This window comes from Leptopilina heterotoma, unplaced genomic scaffold (assembly GCF_015476425.1).
Source record: "Leptopilina heterotoma isolate Lh14 unplaced genomic scaffold, ASM1547642v1 Lhet_226, whole genome shotgun sequence".
Taxonomy (NCBI): Eukaryota; Metazoa; Arthropoda; class Insecta; order Hymenoptera; family Figitidae; genus Leptopilina; species Leptopilina heterotoma.
Genome location: NW_025110944.1, coordinates 702958 through 723848, shown reverse-complemented (window position 1 = coordinate 723848; position 20891 = coordinate 702958). Strand labels below are relative to the sequence as shown.

At 28.5% G+C, this 20891-nt stretch overlaps 1 protein-coding gene across 15 annotated transcripts in view; it reads left to right on the top strand.

Moving 5' to 3' along the window:
• LOC122502295 (titin) overlaps positions 1-20891 on the top strand; it is a 165925-nt gene that overhangs the window by 32637 nt on the left and 112397 nt on the right. For 13 of the 15 annotated variants that reach the window (XM_043612258.1, XM_043612264.1, XM_043612268.1 and 10 more), the window contains 9 exons: positions 187-388; positions 904-1638; positions 1871-2062; positions 4335-4865; positions 6846-6943; positions 7248-7428; positions 7883-7960; positions 12010-12169; positions 12278-12477. In XM_043612258.1, the coding sequence (XP_043468193.1) occupies positions 187-388; positions 904-1638; positions 1871-2062; positions 4335-4865; positions 6846-6943; positions 7248-7428; positions 7883-7960; positions 12010-12169; positions 12278-12477 (2377 nt within the window). The remainder of the gene's footprint in view (positions 1-186; positions 389-903; positions 1639-1870; positions 2063-4334; positions 4866-6845; positions 6944-7247; positions 7429-7882; positions 7961-12009; positions 12170-12277; positions 12478-20891) is intronic. The other 2 variants (XM_043612259.1, XM_043612262.1) reach the window with 2 other exon arrangements.

The following is a 20891-nucleotide window of genomic DNA, read 5'->3' as shown; positions in this document are numbered from 1 at the left end:
ATCATTATTTAATTGAATTTAAATAACTTGAATTAATAGTTGTGTCAATCAACTATTTCGAAGGTCATCTATTAACCACTATTGTTCACTGAAATAATGATAACTGATTTCATGCAATCTTGAATTAATTGATCAGTGATTTAACTGATTAAACATTCAGAGATTAACATAATTTTTTTGTTTCAGGACACATTTCATTCCGTCAGTCACAGTGAGCAGTGGAAGTCTCAACCGTCTCCAAGTCCTTCCAAATTCGTTAGAGGCGAATTTCGCGAGAGTGACTATGAGAGTGATTTCGACAGTCGAAAATCATCACTGTGGAAATCACAAGGTTCTGCCACAATTGATCGCACTCACAAATCAGTAAAGTCAAATTTGACCAGCACAGGTGTGTTACCCTAAGAAATTCATCAATTATCATCGCACGCAACATCATCGATTTTTTTTTACTTTCGCAATTTCTTTTCCAGCTTACAATTAATTCTTCTGGCAAAAAGGTTTTCCTCGCACCACGTTGATTTCCTTTATTTCGTTCACCTACTTTCTCTTCGCTTCTTTGCTTTATTCTATCGCTTCTTCTCTTCTAGCCAATAATTATTATCTTTATTATCTTTGTTATGTTTATTGTCTTTACTATCTTTGCTATCTTTATTGTCTTTATTATCTTTGTTATTTTTATTATCTTTATTATCTATATTATATTTATTATCTTTGTTATCTTTATTATCTTTGTTTTCTTCTTTATTATCTTCTTTTCTACTTTCTTGTGCAAACTATTCAGTCTACTTTTTTATTCTAAAACTTTTACTCTTTGCCTTTTTATTTCAATGAATGTGCTTCAAAAAAAAAAATCGCACGAGAAAAAAATCTCGAGATCATTGGAAAAAAATATTTTCTAACCAGGCAAACCACGACCAGCATCCTGGGCAGAACCAACATTGCCGAGTCCGACTCCACCTGTGATAATCGAATCAACAAAAGAGAACATAAAAAAGGACGAAAAGTCCAAAGTGAAAACGGTTCTTCTTCCTGGTTCACCACCTGAGCTCGCTTACGCTCCACCAACCGAATCGCGACAAACATTCTACGAGGGTAGAACTGGTGCTCCATTCCATAATGCCGTTGGTACCGAACTGAAGAAAACCGTAAGAATGGATGAATCCACTGAGAACACCAGGAGAATTCTCACAGTCGAACAAACTAGTCGTGTCATCAAATTCGGCGACACTCAAACAAACAAAACCTACGAATCGTCCACGAATCAACAGCACAGTAATAAGAATTCCTTCAATGTTCCGGTACCAAGGAAATTCGTTCAAGGCCAGTTTCGTGAGTCGGACTACGAGAGTGATATCGACGCTGGTAAAATAAGACCGAAATGGACGCCAGCCGACAGTGACACTGAAGAGCCCAGATATCGAAAAGTCCAACCGCCCCGAGCCAGCCGACCAAGATCAATTGGTCCCATTCAATCGTCAACGCCGATCATCACCTGGCCAAGTGAATCGGAGAACGAGCGCTCCGAGAGTGAAATGAGATCGTCAATGATGAGCAGTCAAAGGTTGAACGAGCTTAAACCAGGATCGCCACCGGAATTTGGCTACTCGTCCGGTCAGGAGCTGAGGCAAACCGCAAATCGTAAGAGCGTTGTCGAGATAATTTCTTTAATATTTTTTTCTATCGCTTCAGTAATTGTCGCGTCACGACGACGCACAATGCAGCAAAATTTCTATCCAATTAGAAAGACCTTCTCGTCTATTTTCTATGTTACCTTTATTATCCTCTTAATCCTTATGATTACAATTTACCTGTGTAGTCGATAACACACAGATATTGTTTTTCGTACCACTTGAATCTGTCCACTCCGCAGACGTAGCGTCGAAGCACATGAGCGACATGACCAGCAGTTTCAAGACGAAAACGGAGAAGTTCGTTCATGACATCCAATCCGATCTGAAGAAACGAAGCAAACCTATTTTGAAGCATCCTGCTGATGGCGCTGTCACCGATGGGGATGATGATCCACGCACCTATAGGGAGGAGAAGAGACTCTCGCAATATGGTAACCAGACTAAATAGTTGGTTTTGATTTTTTTTTTTTTGAGGGAATCTTTTCTATCTGGATCACTATAATGATTGTGAGTCCGATCTCAACGGTCGGAAGTTTATTGATAGTTATCTGTACCTGATTTCTTATGCAAATTTTTTTAATTTTATCTTCCACGATCTTTGTTGAACAAACTACAATTTTTCAAAAAGATCGAGAAACTTATCGAATCTGTTACCAGATTATTTGGAATCTTTTAGTCAGCTGTTCACAAGCTTTTACATGAATTATTACGAACTGATCAGAAGATCAGAAAATGTTTATCAAATGATCAAGAACTGTTTACCAAATGATCATGAACCGTTCTCTAGATCATCATGAACCGTTCACCAGATAATCATCAACCGTTCACCAGATGATCTTCAACCGTTTTAGGCAAATGTTTAAAAATTGTTAATTAAATGATTAGGAACCGTTCACCAAATGATCAGGAACCGTTTACCAAATAATATTGAATTTTCTAGCTACCGACTAGAAACTTTTTAGACAAATGATTACGAACCCTTTATCAAATGATTAGGAACCGTTCACTAAATGATCAAAATTCGTTCACCAAGTGATCTGGAATTTTCTAGCTATCGACTACGAACCTTTAATCTAATTGTTCAAGAACTGTTTTCCAAATGATCAGGAACCGTTCAGCAAATAATCATGAACCGTTTATTAAATAACCAAAAACCGTTCACCAGACGATCAGGAACTAAATAATGAGTAACTTTCTAGCTACCGACTAGGAATTTTTAGTGCAACCGATCTAGAATCTTTGTTCACATGACCAAAAACTGTTTATCAAATGATCAGAAATCGTTTATCAAATGATCTGTAATATTTTAGCTACTAGGAACTTTTGAACAACTAGTAAACTTTCAGGCAAATGATCATAAACCGTTTACAAAAAGATAATTAACTGTTTACAAAATATGATCATGAACCGTTTACAAAATGAACCGTTTAGAAGATGATCATCAACCGTTGAAAATGATCATCAATCGTTTACAATATATTCTCGAACCGTTTACGAAAAGATCTGGAACTTTTTAGCTATCGACTAAAAATTCTCTAGGCAAACGATCAGAAATACTTGATCATGATCAATAACACCCTTTTTTTGTCAAAAAATTCATCAGCAATAGAGTAAAGAATTTTTTTTCCAAAAGAAATCGCGATTTTGCAAAAGAAATCTTTTGGAATGAATCATGAACTATCAGTTATTTTGTAAGATTCTCACTGTCAGGCAATCAGCTTAATTTACGATCAAATCACCAGAATCTATTGTATCATGATCAACAATCTTCATAAAGCATTCAGTTATTATGTGATAAATCCTAACTTTTCTCGTCAGTAAATCAGAAATAATTTATTTAACAATCATCAAAATTTCAGTTCCAGACTTTCATTCATTTATCAATTCAATTGAATCTGATGAATTCAGGCGGAGCTATCCCATCATGATCATTAATCTTCATAAATCATTTGGTAATCGTGTGATCAATGCTAAATTTTCTCATCAGAAAATTCGAAATCATTTATTCAACAATCAAACTTTTAATTCCAGAATCGATCACGTCCTATATTAATAAATTTTTTTATTCATCATTCGATTCATTATTCTTCCAACTAATCAACTTTTCGAATTTAATGACCATTACATGTTTTGCAATACTTTTTCAGGAAGTAAACATTTCTGTTTGGAATCATTGCTGGAAAATTTCCGAGGGTGTGATTTTGTAATTTGATTTTGACTTTCGATTCGGTTTTGACTTTGACTTTCACTTTCACTTTCAAAGTCACAGGCAAAATCAGAGTGAAAATGAAAGTCAATATCGAAGTCAAAATCAAATCGAAAGTCAAGGTCAAATCCCAAAATCGCTCCCCTGGATTGATTCCGAAAATTTCCCCAAAAACTTTCGTATTTCTTCCGGAAATCCTTCCACATGGGTTGATTAAGAAATCAGATCATGTTTAACTATCAGCAATCTTTTCTATCAAATAATAACAATAATAATAGTCACCAATCAACAATCATTATTTTCAATTAGCATACTTTCCCTATCAATCATGAAACTAAAAAATAATTGCCAAGTTTTTTTTTTAGTCATTCAGCAATAGTGTTTAAACAATCAACAAAAGCATTATCTAAAAATAATTTATTCGTTTTGAAAATGAAAAAAAAATTTGTCAATTCCTTTTTTTTCTGCAAAATTTTCTATTGAATCATCCGGTTCAGGAACAAAACATATCGACCCGGACACTGGATTGATATACTTCAAATATGATTTTGGATACGAATTTGGAATTGTGATACCTGGCGAGGGTAAGAAAACTGTCTCGAGCCAAAGTAAAAGTGTCCAAGGTCAACGTCGTGCCAGTGACATTGATGTACCAATTGTTCACGAATTCACCACAAGAAAGGAGAATGGTTTCGCAAAATCAACTCCTTCATCCACATGGAATAATAATAATAATAATAATCACGGACGTCAAGGGAATTTTAAACAAGATCGATTTGCACCAACAAAAACAGTGAAATGGGAACCAACATCTGAGAGTGAATTTTCAGAGGCTGAGGATATGAGATGTAGTAAAAAACGCGGTGGTGGTAATCTTGCACCACCGAGTATCTTTATTCCAGCGTCACCATCGCCAAGATGGGATCCAAGAACGCCGAGTCCCATTTCATTGAGTCCGAGTCTACCGAGTTTGAGTCCACGACACAGCAGCGCGTGTACTGGACCACCAAGTAACGTGGATTCTGCAGGTATATTGCATTCAAATTAAATGGATTCTGTGCCTGATCCTGAGCTGCAAGATCAATAATTATTGTTGCCTTTTGAGCTTCTTCAACCTTGAGCTTTTGCGCAATCCTTTATTGTTACCCTTTATCGTCCGAATTACTGATCAGGATCCAAGTGATCAGTTGTAATTTACTCCTGGCACGCTCGTCTCCCTTTTTCAGTGATCAGCAATCATCGTGATCGTCAATCAACAAGGGATCTTTTTTTTGCCGATTGCATGATCCTGTCCTTGCGTTTCACGATTATTTTTGGGGATTTTCAGATTAGAGGGACCTTTGTGATTAATGCTGATTCTTTTTGGGAATTTTTATTGCCTCAGGGTTTTATGTTTCAAGATTTATTGTCACAGGGTTTTATTGTTTCAGGATTTTATTTTTTTAGAGTCTTATTGTTTCTAAGTTATTTAGTAATCGCTGAAAATTCTTTAGGGATTTTATTGAACTTCTTCTAGAGTATTTACGGAACATTGCACAATCTCTAGGGATCTTTGCTGATGAAAATAGATTCTTGGAAAAATCCTTGTGTATCCTTGAATGATTTACTATTAATCTTCATGGAACTTTGTGGACCTCTGTGGATCTTCATGAATCTTTCTGGATCTTTAATGAATTTTTATAGATTTTTGTGGATCTTTATAGATCTTTGTGGATTAAATGAATCTTTTAAGGATCTTTAAGAATCTTTAAGAATCTTTAAAGATTTTGTAAATGTTCTATGGATTTTTCTGAATCTTTAGCAATTTTTTGTGGAACTCTAATGATCTTTGTGCATTTTTTATGAATCTTTATCGACTCTTATGGATCTCTGTGGATCTTCATGAATCATTCTGGATCTTTAATGAATTTTTATGGATTTTTGTGGATCTTTATATCTTCGTGCATTTTTTATGGATTTTTATGGATCTTTGTGAATCTTTTGTGGACCTTTATGGATCATTATAGATTCTTATGAATTTTTTTATAGATTCTTTTTTTTATAGATTTTTATAAATTCTTGTGGATTTTTTATGAATCCTTATGAATTCTTATGGATTTTTGACAATCTTTTATGGAACATTATTGCTTCTTACGAACTTTTGTGAATCTTTTTTTAATTCTATGGATCTTTTATGAATCATTGTTATCTTTATGGATTTCTTTGGATCTTTTATGATTCTTTATGGATTTTTTAAATCTTTTATGCATCTTTATGAATCTTTTATGGATCATTATGAATCTTTGTGTATCTTTATGAACTTTTATAGATCTTTTGTGGATTTTTATAAATTTTTACTTGATCATTGCAAATCTATTCAAAAATTGAATATACAGAATTATGCAGGATCTTTGAAGAATATTTTCAAATCTTTGCAGAATCTATTTTTCAGCTTCTTCCATAGTGTTTATGGACCATTCAAGAATATTCCATTATTGTCCCAGACGTTTAAGAATCATTGCAGAATATCTACAAATCTTTTATAGATCTTTATTGATCTTTATTTATCTTTGCAGATCTATTAAAAAATCATAGAAAGATCTTTTTAAATCTCTTCAAAGTCTTTTTGATTTTTGAAGGTATTAAAGATTTTAAATATAATTGCGGAATTTTGAATGCTTTTCGCATCGATCTCTGTGGATCTTTACAAATAAACTTTAACTCCCTTGAACTTCTATTTGTTCAAAAAAATTTTCCAAAATCGATTTCTGTCACTTATCCAAAAATGAAAGTAATTATCAGCATTTATTGTTTCGCTCCTTGTAATTAATTTATGCAAGTAATTGAATTGCGATTGAATATTCAAATGTTTGTGACAGTTAACAAGCAAAAAAATAAAATAAAATAAAAAATATTAAATTTTCAATATATCTTCATCATTCATTTTGCAAATCATTTTATCAATTTTGCAATTTTTTTTTGTGAATAAACTATCAAAAATCAATTCTAATAGTGTGGGAATTTTTCAGGATCTCCCTGGCCCTGTACAAATGGAATTTCAGGTAGTAAGGAAGTGATACAACCTTATCTCGAACCACAACCAAAGAAAGCTCCTCTTTTTATCACGGTAATTATTTTATTTTCAAAATAAATCTAAACTAATTATGTTATTATTTTATTGAATATACTATCATTTTATTCACTATTTTATTATTTAGTTAACTATTTTATTATCTTATTAATTATTTTTTTATTTCATTAACTATTTTATTATTATTTTAACTATTTTATCATTAAAAATTTTTATGAAATAACGATAAAAAATGTATGTTTTAATTAGAAGAAGAAAATTTTATTTTAATTAAAAATTAATTAATAAATCAAAAAACAAAGATAAAAAATAAAAGTTGTCAAAATATTTTTTGTTCCAGCCTTTAAGGGATATTGCTGTTGTTAGTGGACAATCCGCACGTTTTGAGTGCATTGTACAAGCAGAGCCACAACCAAATATTTTATGGTCGAAAAATGGTAGAATTGTGGAAAATTCCGCGAAATATGAAATTTACTATAGAAATGGAGTTTGTCGACTTACATTAGCCCGCGCATTACCAGGTCAGTGAAAATTTTGAGATGAAATTACATTACTTCAATATTATTTTCCAAAGAACAATTATTTTTTTGAGGTAAATTTTTATTGCATTTTTTATTGAAAGAAATCAAAGGAAGTAAAAAAATAAAATAAGTGCTCTAAATTATTTAAATGAAATAAAGTAAAAAAGAATTAGAAAGAAATAAAAAACAATTTTTTTCTATTTAGTTTCTTTTCATTTAATTTTTTTATTTTCAATAAAAAAAATTCGTCTTATTTACAATTTAAAATTTTTTCTTCATTTACAACGAAAGAAATAATTTTTCAATTCAAAAAAAGAATAAATAAACAGTGAGAAAAAATTGTTTTTCTATTAAAATGAAAAAAATGATTTTTATATTAAAACAAAAAAATAAAAAACAGTAATTTTTGCTAATTGTTACAAATACTTTTCTCTAAAAATGGTAAAATTTTTAGATGACGCTGGTTCGTACATGTGCACGGCAACAAATAATCTCGGCTCAGCAGGAACTTCATCAACATTGCAGGTGCCAGGTAATAGACGTTCGGTGTATGGCATTAATTATTAATCAACAAGAAAAATAAAAAGGTGGAGGTGCATCGTAAACAAAAAAAAATGGTGGCGGTAGATCTGTGATCTCGCTCAAAGGAGTTAATTTCTAAATCAATTTCTTATCAAATTATCATTATTACTTTTTTTTATGTAAACATACTGCTTGGGGCGAATTCGCAGAGATCATTTTGCTATAAATGTAGCTATATAGAGTATTTCCCTCGCAGTGTCGACAATAAGACCCTTACAATTTCATTTTTCTGCATTTTTTTTTCTTTTTCGTTAACAATTTTTTCATCGCAAGGGCTAAGGAGAACTTAAATAGTCTCTTTTCTTTCAATTTTTTGTTCGTTCTTTTTGTTGTTGTGTAGGAAGCTTTACGAATGCATTTTTTTTTCTAAAAAAAAGGGATCGTGCTTCTGCTATATACCTCTCTTGCACTCCTCGTTTCACTTTCAAACTCCTTTTTTGAAACTAGCAAAGAAAATTCTCCTCATGTTCATTTTTTTAAAATATCATTTTTTAAAAATAATAATCTTTGTTATTAATTTTTTCCACACGACACGTTATTCATAACTACACACATTTTTGTAATTATTCCAATGTTTAGTAAATCAAGCCCACTGTCGATGATAGATTAAAGAAGAAAGTTGAAATCAGAGATAGAAGAAGCGAAAAAAAATTCTTCAATTGCTGTTGAATTCTAGTCATTGTAAAAAATCCTCCACTTAACCAAACCCAAAGAAAAATTTCACTTGGTTTCTAAAATAAGAAACTAGATTTTTTTAAGAAGAAATTTTATTCAATTTTTTTTTTGTATTTAAAAAAAAGACTTAATCGAAAATTATTGTTAGTGATTTTTGTAATTAGTTAGTAAAGCGATCCGAGGAGTTGGAGTTTCTACATATAAATATATATACATATACATATTTAAAAAAAGATCCAAAGAATCCCTTTTTATTTGACTTTTGGAGCTTGAGGATGAGAGACTTTTTATTGATGCCAAATAATAATAATAAAAAAAAAATATTGTCTATTTACTCTTTATATAGTTAAACGTATGAACGAGAAATGTTAATTTAAGCCAGATTGTTATTATCTCGACTTTTAATTGTTTTATCACTGATTACTGTTATAATTACAATGATCAACGTTATCAGTAATGCTGTGTAAATAAACGTGTGCTTCCTCTATGATACAGAGTTTATGATTTATCAATTTTTTTTTTCTCTCTTTCTTTCACCTTTTTCTACAAATTTTATTTCTTTACAAATTCTCTATCCACACTATTTATATTTCTTCATATAGAGGCCTTTTTATTTGTAAGTATTTGTAATAAGTATTTTCGGTATTTTTCAAAAAAATTCGTTTATAAACAGCGACCAAATAAAAATACCGATTTAGTTATTGATTTTTTTTAACAAAAAAAAAAAAAAACGTTTCCATTGGGGTACGTGCTTTACTAATCAATGCTAAAGTAGAAAACTAATTTTAATGTTTATTAATTATTTGGTGGATTGCATGAATTTTGGAAAATTTTTATTATTTATTACATACACATTTTTAATTACATTTTTCATTTATTCTTGGAATTATTTTTGTTTACTTTCATTTCACCGATTTAATCCAATTGGTTTTTAATAAATTAATTAATGAAACTCTTGGTTAATTGTCTAATTGATTTAAAAAGAAATTACTCAGTTGAAAAGAATTAATAAATTATTCCATAAATAAATTGCCTAATTAATTAGTTAATAAATAAATTACTTAAATAATAAAAAATTCACTTCACAAATTAATTAAGTAGTAAAGTAATTAATAAGTTACTTAATAAATAACTCAGTGAGTAAATTGACTAATTATTTCATTGAATAATAATGTAAATAATTAATTAATTTGTTACTTACTTAATTAATTAATTACTCAATAAATAAGTAACGTAATGAATTAATTGCTCTATAAATAAATTGTTTAATAAAGTAATTACGTAATAAAAAATCACTTAAATAATTTGAAAGTTATATAATTAATAATTTATTATTAATTAATTAAGTAGTTAAGTAATCAATATGTTACTTAATTAATTAATTACTGAAATAATTTATGTTACTTAATTAATTAAGTAGTGACGGAATTAAGAAGTTAATTAATTATTTACTTAATAAATAAATTGCTGAAGTAATTAATTACTCAAGAAATAAATTACCTAATTTATTATTGCCACAATTACATAAATAATTAATTGATGCATTTGTTACTAATTATTATTTATCACAATTAACTAAAATTTCTTAGAATTAATTAATAATTTATTAATTCTTTTACAATTTGTTTAATACATAAAATAGAGTTAAATTTTTCTTTCATTTGACATTAATAAATTTTTTGATAAATTAATCTATTAATAATTGATTTTTACTGATACTCATTTTAAAAATTAAAAAAACAAAAAAAAATAAAATAACCAATAGTATTTAAATAGAATAATATTGTTAACGTGAAATTGTTGACTTGGCAGTCTAAAGATAAATAAAATAATCATGAATTTGAGAATGCAATTGCCGATGAAATTTTTGGCAATGATTTTTGTACCTATTCGCGTAAAATGAGGCACAAAATCGTTTTGGTAAATAATGGATAATTTATGAGCGTGAAAAACAACGATTTGATTGTTAAAATTTTTCATAGGTTCTAAATTGCCAAAGAGAAATCTTATAATGTTAATGAGACCAAGTTAGATTACTGTTTAACCTTGGCTGAACCGACAATTTAGTTCAAAGTTGTATATACGTATATTTTCTTTATAGTTGAGAACTTGTCGAGAGTTACGTGTGTATATATATGTATATTATGTTACATTACGATTTCTTGGCTCAAGTAAAAAGAAAAAAAAATCTTGAATGGAAAATTAACTTCTTTAAGCCCTGTTATGTCAAGGGCAATGAGTAATATTGTCTAATCATTTTGGCAAACTTTAAAGTTTCAAAAGTATTTTCGTTAAATGATTCAGAAATATTTTTTGATGAATTTTCAAATTTTTGGATTTATTTCTAAAGGAGACTAATTTAGTTTTAAATGGCAATTTTATTGTTAAAGGAGAATAAAAATGAAATAGTTAATTAAATAATTAAAATACTTTAAAATACTATATAATTAATACACTAAATAGTAATTTAAATACCAAATAGTAATTGAAATACTAAATAGTAATTTAAGTACCAAATAATAATTGAAATACGAAATAGTAATTAAAATACTAAATAGTAATTTAAATACCAGACAGTAATTAAAACGCTAAAAAGTAATTTACTTTCAGAATCATTTACAATTTTCGTTCTAAATAGTAATTTAATTTTTGTCAGAAAAAAAATTGGCCACAGATAATTATTTGCTTCTTAAATAATAATTTACGAAAATAATAAAAAAAAGGGAAGAAAAAAAGTATCAGTATTACGAAAACATTAATGAGTCAGCGAATTTTTAATTTATTGCATCGATGAAATTTTAATTTTTCGATGATCCTGCACGATAAACTGAATTTCTATATAAAAATTTTAATAAATAATAGCAAACAAATTGCAGAGACAAATTTTCTTGAAAATCATTTAAGTCAATTAGTCTCAGAGATGACCCAAATTTTCCGCAATTGCCCAAGAATAAAATCCTTAAGATTTATCCAGAAAATTATCTCCACCTTGGCAAAAAGTCAATTTTAAATATTAAACACCCAAGAATTATTAAAAAAAAATTTAAAATCATAAGCAAAAATTAACAAATTTATATTAAATATAAACAAATTAATAAAAAGTAAAATAAAACAAACTCGGTAATTACAAAATTAATTTAACAAGTTACATAAATGAACGAAAAAATAAAAAAAATAATAATCTTTTAATTAAAAGTATATTAATTAAATTAAAATGAGTATTAAAAGTAAATTTGACTGAATTTCAATTAAAGAAAATTAATTTCATAAATTAAAATAAATTAAATAAATAAACAAAGAAAAGTGATCATAAATAATTTACAGGAATATATTTGCCTCCGCTGCAAATTAATGAGCATTCCTCAAGATATGTTACATTAAAGGATCTCTTTCTATCACCGAAACAACAAATAAATTTTCCATCATTCAATCAGGATGAAATTCCAGAATTGAAAGATCTCAGTCTTTGGAATCGTAAGATAAGGTAAATTGAGAGTTAATGCTTTTTTTTCTTATTCCCCTTCTTTTCTATATATTTTATGCAAAATGCAAAAAAACAAAAGTTCAATGCTCTGGATACAATGCTTTCTAGTTGCGGCAATTCGTTCTACGAGGATGGCTCTCAAAATGAATTTTATTTGATGACACGCGAAAATAAAGTAGCAAAAAAATTGGATTATTCAGACATGGATACAACAAGCAATCACTATGCAAATATTTCTAAAGCGAATAACATTCATTTGCAAATTGCTGATTACGAGAAAACTGATCAAATTGTTCATCCTGATGACGGTAAGTTAATTAAATTTTTTATTTAAACAAAAAATATATGCATACAATATAAATAAATATACCTATAAAAAAATTTTTTTTTAATGATTTATTCACGTCTTTTATCACAGGAAATATTTTTCATAAAATATTTCTAACGAATCAGTTTTTTTATTATTCTAACGAATTAGTTGTATTATTAATTTCAACTAAATATTAATAAAATTTTAATTTAATTTAAAATAGATTTCATTACTCGGTTGTATTAATAATTTAGAAAACGTTAATTTAATTTAATTTTATTTAAAATTTTAATTAAATTTAATAAAAATTATATAAAAATTAATTTTCATTAAAATTTTCGTTAAATTCAATAATAATTATTTAAAAATTAATTTTTATTACAATTTTAATTAAATTAAATAAAAATTATTTAAAAACTAAGTTTCATTACAATTTTATTGTAATATTTATTAATTATTCGAGAGAAAAAAATTTGATGTGACATGTGATACTTTTCATTCTATTGAACAAATTTTTCTTTGTGGGAAGAAAATTTCAATAAACAAAGAAATATTTGTTAAGAAAGAGATTTGTTTCGAAAAAAGAATTTATATCAAAGAGAATGTTAAAGAAAAGAAATATAGATTAAAGAATAGATGCTAATCAAAGAAAGAATCTAGATTAAAGAAGAAATCTGGAGCTGATAAATAAATCTTTATCAAGTCATTTAAATCAATATAGAAATTTGTATATGAGAAGAAATCTGTATCAATAAAGAAGTTTTATTAAGGAAGAGAAATACAGATTTAAGAATAGATCTAAATAAAAAAGTGATCAAGATCTCTTCTTTAATCTAGATCCCAAGATATCTCCATCAAAAGAAATCTAGATCAAAAGAAAAATCCTTATCAATGAAATGATCTAGATAAAAAAGAGTGATTTAGATAAAAAGGAGTGATCTAGATCAAAAAAAGATTAATCTAGATAAAAAAGAGTGATCTAGATAAAAAAGAGTGATCTAGATTAAAAAAAGTGCACAAAAACGAAATTTAAATAAAAAAAATTTAAATCTATTATTCCAGTTGGATCAAAGAAAAAATCGAAACTAAAGAAAAATTTCCTTCTAGATTCAAGAGTACAGAGTAAAATTTTCCAAACTTATTCTAAATAAACCAAAGTAAAAAAAAAAATGTCATTTTTTCTCGGAAAAAATTAAAGTATTAAGAAAAGAAAAAAAAACACTTCTAATTGCAAAAGAAACTGTTGCAGTCGACAATTTAACGTGAAACTCAACAACAAAAATAGATTCGTACACTCGAGACATTCCAGGTGGGGGTCTCACTACTCTTTCTTGCTCACGGGATAAATTTTTGCGCACACATATTTTCTTATGTATATATCTTGCGTATTTCTAATATATAACACACGCAGGGATGTTGAATCATAGACGTTGAACTCTTCTTGCTGAGAGCGAGAGAATTTTGAAGATCCCCTCGAACCCGAAAATAGCAGGCGTCGCTATGCGCCCACCTTGGCAAAGGATATGATTCACTCGACCTACCTTTCAATGATTTTCTTCTTTTTTTTGGCCAAGAAAATTAATTTCCTCGAAAAAAATTAATTTTTGGAAATTATGTCTCAGAGAAAAGAAAAAAAAGGATTTAATTTGTCTCGTGTTTATAATTAAAAGAGAAGTCATGATTTTTTGCTGCTCGATTGCGACATTTGATTTCTCTCTGTCTCTCTCTCTCTCTCTCTCTTTCTCTCTTATGATTTCTTGTTTGTAATGCGAAACCAAGCATTGTACAGCAAATATACGACCGGCTCTGAATATTACACACACGCATTGCTGGATTTGTCCTACTGCCACCTCCTGCATCGTCTTGCTCCGATTCGTCTTAATTCTCACATATCCCCCAACAATCCCTCCAATTTCATCGTCGAGTAAAATAATTACAATGATAATTAACTACACGACTAGTGCTTCACAATTACACAATTTTACAATTATTCCCATTCTAGTTGTTTTCTCTTCTTTTTTTCATTATTATCACAGTTTTTCTGATGATATCAGAAATTGAAAAAAAAGAATCCAAAAGTTGCATCGCAACAATTTTGATTCGTTTTTTGTATCAAATTGTAATATCCTCAAAAAGATTGTGAATATACGTAGCTTATAATGATAAAGTCATTCTTAATCATCTTTTTGAAATTCTAGCTGGTCAAATTCTTCAACTTTAACTAAATAACTAAATTTAAACTTAATACTACATAATAACTGCTACCAAGTACTAAACAAATATAGGACAAATACAAATTCCATTCGAAATAAAAATCGAGGATTTTCCAAACGAAAATTAATTCATTTGCTATCCATGCTTTGGAAAAAGTTACTTTTTAAAAGGCCAGAAGCCTGACAAATCCATAGACGTCGCAACTGAATAATTCGAAATGATCAATGCTTCATTCTTTCATTTTCGCAATAATTTCTTTCACTATAGAGTTGAATACAAATATTCTACGAACACTAGCCAACAACAAAATCAATTGTCAATGAACAATTGATTTTGTTGTTGCCTATTGTATATTACAAGTTAATTTACATGAATTTCCTTTAGTAAAATAATTTTGGCAAAATTACTAGTCAAAATACTCCATTCGCCAATTAGCAGACAATCGAATTTTCGAGTTTTGAGGAGCTAAGAGCTTTAAAAAATTCAATTGTTTATAAACAATTAATTTTGTTGTTGCTTATTGTTCCTTAGACGTTTATTTACAAGAATTTACTTTTATAAACTGATTTTGGCAAAATTAATAGTCAAAATACTCCATCCGCCAATTAGCAGACAATCGAATTTTCGAGTTTTGAGGAGCTAAGAGGTTTAAAAAATTAAATTGTTTATAAACAATTAATTTTGTTGTTGCCTTTTGTTGCTTAGATGTTTATTTGCAAGAATTTTATTTAGTAAAATAATTTTGGCAAAATTACTAGTCAAAATACTCCATCCGCCAATTAGCAGACAATCGAATTTTCGAGTTTTGAGGAGCTAAGAGCTTTAAAAAATCCAATTGTTTATAAACAATTAATTTTGTTGTTGCCTATTGTTCCTTAGATGTTTATTTGCAAGAATTTCATTTAGAAAAATAATTTTGGCAAAATTACTAGTCAAAATACTCCATCCGCCAATTAGCAGACAATCGAATTTTCGAGTTTTGAGGAGCTAAGAGCTTTAAAAAATTCAATTGTTTATAAACAATTAATTTTGTTGTTGCCTATTGTTCCTTAGATGTATATTTACAAGAATTTACGTTTATAAAATCATTTTGGCAAAAATAATAGTCAAAATACTCCATCCGCCAATTAGCAGACAATCGAATTTTCGAGTTTTGAGAAGCTAAGAGCTTTAAAAAATTCAATTGTTTATAAACAATAATTTTGTTGTTGCCTATTGTTCCTTAGATGTATATTTACAAGAATTTACGTTTATAAAATGATTTTGACAAAATTACTAGTCAAAATATTCCATCCGCCAATTAGCAGACAATCGAATTTTCGAGTTTTGAGGAGCTAAGAGCTTTAGAAAATTCAAATGTTTATAAACAATTAATTTTGTTGTTGCCTATTGTTCCTTAGATGTTTATTTAGAAGAATTTTAATTAGTAAAATAATTTTGGCAAAAATAATAGTCAAAATACTCCATCCGCCAATTAGCAGACAATCGAATTTTCGAGTTTTGAAGAGCTAAGAGCTTTAAAAAATCCAATTGTTTATAAACAATTAATTTTGTTGTTGCCTATTGTTCCTTAGATGTTTATTTGCAAGAATTCACTTTAATAAAATGATTTTGGCAAAAATAATAGTCAAAATACTCCATCCGCCAATTAGCAGACAATCGAATTTTCGAGTTTTGAGGAGCTAAGAGCTTTAGAAAATTCAAATGTTTATAAACAATTAATTTTGTTGTTGCCTATTGTTCCTTAGATGTTTATTTAGAAGAATTTTAATTAGTAAAATAATTTTGGCAAAAATAATAGTCAAAATACTCCATCCGCCAGTTAGCAGACAATCGAATTTTCGAGTTTTGAGGAGCTAAGAGCTTTAAAAAATTCAATTGTTTATAAACAATTCATTTTGTTGTTGCCTATTGTTCCATAGATGTTTATTTGCAAGAATTTACTTTTATAAAATGATTTTGACAAAATTACTAGTCAAAATAATCCATCCGCCAATTAGCAGACAATCGAATTTTCGAGTTTTGAGGAGCTAAGAGCTTTAAAAAATTCAATTGTTTATAAACAATTAATTTTGTTTTTGCCTATTGTTCCTTAGATGTTTATTTGCAAGAATTTCATTTAGAAAAATAATTTTGGCAAAATTACTAGTCAAAATACTCCATCCGCCAATTAGCAGACAATCGAATTTTCGAGTTTTAAGGAGCTAAGAGCTTTAAAAAATTCAATTGTTTATAAACAATTAATTTTGTTGTTGCCTATTGTTCCTTAGATGTTTATTTGCAAGAATTCACTTTAATAAAATGATTTTGGCAAAAATAATAGTCAAAATACTCCATCCGCCAATTAGCAGACAATCGAATTTTCGAGTTTTGAGGAGCTAAGAGCTTTAAAAAATTCAATTGTTTATAAACAATTAATTTTGTTGTTGCCTATTGTTCCTTAGATGTTTATTTGCAAGAATTTCATTTAGAAAAATAATTTTGGCAAAATTACTAATCAAAATACTCCATCCGCCAATTAGCAGACAATCGAATTTTCGAGTTTTGAGGAGCTAAGAGCTTTAAAAAATTCAATTGTTTATAAACAATTAATTTTGTTGTTGCCTATTGTTCGTTAGATGCTTATTTACAAGAATTCACTTTAATAAAATAATTTTGGCAAAAATAATAGTCAAAATACTCCATCCGCCAATTAGCAGACAATCGAATTTTCGAGTTTTGAGGAGCTAAGAGCTTTAAAAAATTCAATTGTTTATAAACAATTAATTTTGTTGTTGCCTATTGTTCGTTAGATGCTTATTTACAAGAATTCACTTTAATAAAATAATTTTGGCAAAAATAATAGTCAAAATACTCCATCCGCCAATTAGCAGACAATCGAATTTTCGAGTTTTGAGGAGCTAAGAGCTTTAAAAAATTCAATTGTTTATAAACAATTAATTTTGTTGTTGCCTATTGTTCCTTAGATGTTTATTTGCAAGAATTTCATTTAGAAAAATAATTTTGGCAAAATTACTAGTCAAAATACTCCATCCGCCAATTAGCAGACAATCGAATTTTCGAGTTTTGAGGAGCTAAGAGCTTTAAAAAATTCAATTGTTTATAAACAATTAATTTTGTTGTTGCCTATTGTTCCTTAGATGTTTATTTGCAAGAATTTCATTTAGAAAAATAATTTTGGCAAAATTACTAGTCAAAATACTCCATCCGCCAATTAGCAGACAATCGAATTTTCGAGTTTTGAGGAGCTAAGAGCTTTAAAAAATTCAATTGTTTATAAACAATTAATTTTGTTGTTGCCTATTGTTCCTTAGATGTTTATTTGCAAGAATTTCATTTAGAAAAATAATTTTGGCAAAATTACTAGTCAAAATACTCCATCCGCCAATTAGCAGACAATTGAATTTTCGAGTTTTGAGGAGCTAAGTGCTTTAAAAAATTCAATTGTTTATAAACAATTAATTTTGTTATTGCTAATGTTCCTTAGATGTTTATTTACAAGAATTTACTTTTATAAAATGATTTTGGCAAAAATAATAGTCAATATAATCCATCCGCCAATTAGCAGACAATCGAATTTTCAAGTTTTGAGGAGCTAAGAGTTTTATAAAATTCAATTGTTTATAAACAATTCATTTTGTTGTTGCCTATTGTTTCCTAGATGTTTATTTACAAGAATTTACTTTTATAAAATGATTTTGGCAAAATTACTAGTCAAAATACTACATCCGCCAATTAGCAGACAATCGAATTTTCAAGTTTTGAGGAGCTAAGAGTTTTATAAAATTCAATTGTTTATAAACAATTCATTTTGTTGTTGCCTATTGTTTCCTAGATGTTTATTTACAAGAATTTACTTTTATAAAATGATTTTGGCAAAATTACTAGTCAAAATACTACATCCGCCAATTAGCAGACAATCGAATTTTCGAGCTTTGAGGAGCTAAGAGTTTTATAAAATTCAATTGTTTATAAACAATTAATTTTGTTGTTGCCTATTGTTCCTTAGATGTTTATTTGCAAGAATTTCATTTAGAAAAATAATTTTGGCAAAATTACTAGTCAAAATACTCCATCCGCCAATTAGCAGACAATCGAATTTTCGAGTTTTGAGGAGCTAAGAGCTTTAAAAAATTCAATTGTTTATAAACAATTAATTTTGTTGTTGCCTATTGTTCCTTAGATGTTTATTTGCAAGAATTTCATTTAGAAAAATAATTTTGGCAAAATTACTAGTCAAAATACTCCATCCGCCAATTAGCAGACAATCGAATTTTCGAGTTTTGAGGAGCTAAGAGCTTTAAAAAATTCAATTGTTTATAAACAATTAATTTTGTTGTTGCCTATTGTTCCTTAGATGTTTATTTGCAAGAATTTCATTTAGAAAAATAATTTTGGCAAAATTACTAGTCAAAATACTCCATCCGCCAATTAGCAGACAATCGAATTTTCGAGTTTTGAGGAGCTAAGAGCTTTAAAAAATTCAATTGTTTATAAACAATTAATTTTGTTGTTGCCTATTGTTCCTTAGATGTTTATTTGCAAGAATTTCATTTAGAAAAATAATTTTGGCAAAATTACTAGTCAAAATACTCCATCCGCCAATTAGCAGACAATTGAATTTTCGAGTTTTGAGGAGCTAAGTGCTTTAAAAAATTCAATTGTTTATAAACAATTAATTTTGTTATTGCTAATGTTCCTTAGATGTTTATTTACAAGAATTTACTTTTATAAAATGATTTTGGCAAAAATAATAGTCAATATAATCCATCCGCCAATTAGCAGACAATCGAATTTTCAAGTTTTGAGGAGCTAAGAGTTTTATAAAATTCAATTGTTTATAAACAATTCATTTTGTTGTTGCCTATTGTTTCCTAGATGTTTATTTACAAGAATTTACTTTTATAAAATGATTTTGGCAAAATTACTAGTCAAAATACTACATCCGCCAATTAGCAGACAATCGAATTTTCGAGCTTTGAGGAGCTAAGAGTTTTATAAAATTCAATTGTTTATAAACAATTCATTTTGTTGTTGCCTATTGTTTCTTAGACGTTTATTTACAAGAATTTACTTTTATAAAATGATTTTGGCAAAATTACTAGTCAAAATACTCCATCCGCCAATTAGCAGACAGTCGAATTTTCGAGTTTTGAGGAGCTAAGAGCTTTAAAAAATTAAATTGTTTATAAACAATTAATTTTGTTGTTGCCTATTGTTCCTTAGATGTATATTTACAAGAATTTACGTTTATAAAATGATTTTGACAAAATTACTAGTGAAAATACTCCATCCGCTAAAAAAAAATTCGTGAGTATTGTCGCGTTATGAAAGAAAGCTCTTTTTTTAAAAAATGCTCTAATTTGAAAAGTGACAGCCGAGTACAAGTAAGTTTACTGACACAGATTCTCTCAAATTGAGACATAAAAACGTATAAAATGTGTTGCAAAGCAACATTTTTTATACGTTTTTTGTCTCAATTTGTTATCCTTAGAAAAACTGTGAGTTATTAAAGCTATTAAATAAAAAATAAACAAATAAAAATAAAATAATGAAAATAAATAAAAAATAAATAAACACCAAATATTACTAAATTTTAAATACTCCTAATTTGATAATAAATACCAGCAAATAGTACTGACATTAAAGTACCCCTAATTATTGTTTACAATAAAAATACTTCAATATAAATCGAATAATGAGCGGTAGTAGCATTATAATTGTGTCAACTTTTGAAAGCAGTGAGACGAAATATACCCACACGTGAAGAGTCTGGCTATAAATGAGATAAAAAGAGAAAAGAGATGGAAAATATAAAAAAGGAAGAAGAGAGAGAGTGAGAGAAGGGAAAGAAGCGTGGGCGGCCCGGCCGGTGTACTCTCTACTGTCAGTGTTCACGGGAAGATTGAGAAGAGTCTCGAAAAAGAGAGCGATAATTTATCCCACTGCAGTTGCCACTTGACCATTTCTTGAAACTTGACAACCGGCTTTTTAACGGTCCTCTCCTGGCTTCACCTTCCAAATAGTTAGCGAGTGCAACTCTCGTGCGTTCACATTCTCTTCTCTCTCGTTTTTCTTTATCTCTTCTTTTTTCTTCTTTACTCGGTCACTGGGAGAGAAGAAGGTCCCCCCCTTAATGTGACTTCATTTCATTTAACACTGCGTGCATCCTCCAACTGTACTTTTTTCATTATTCAA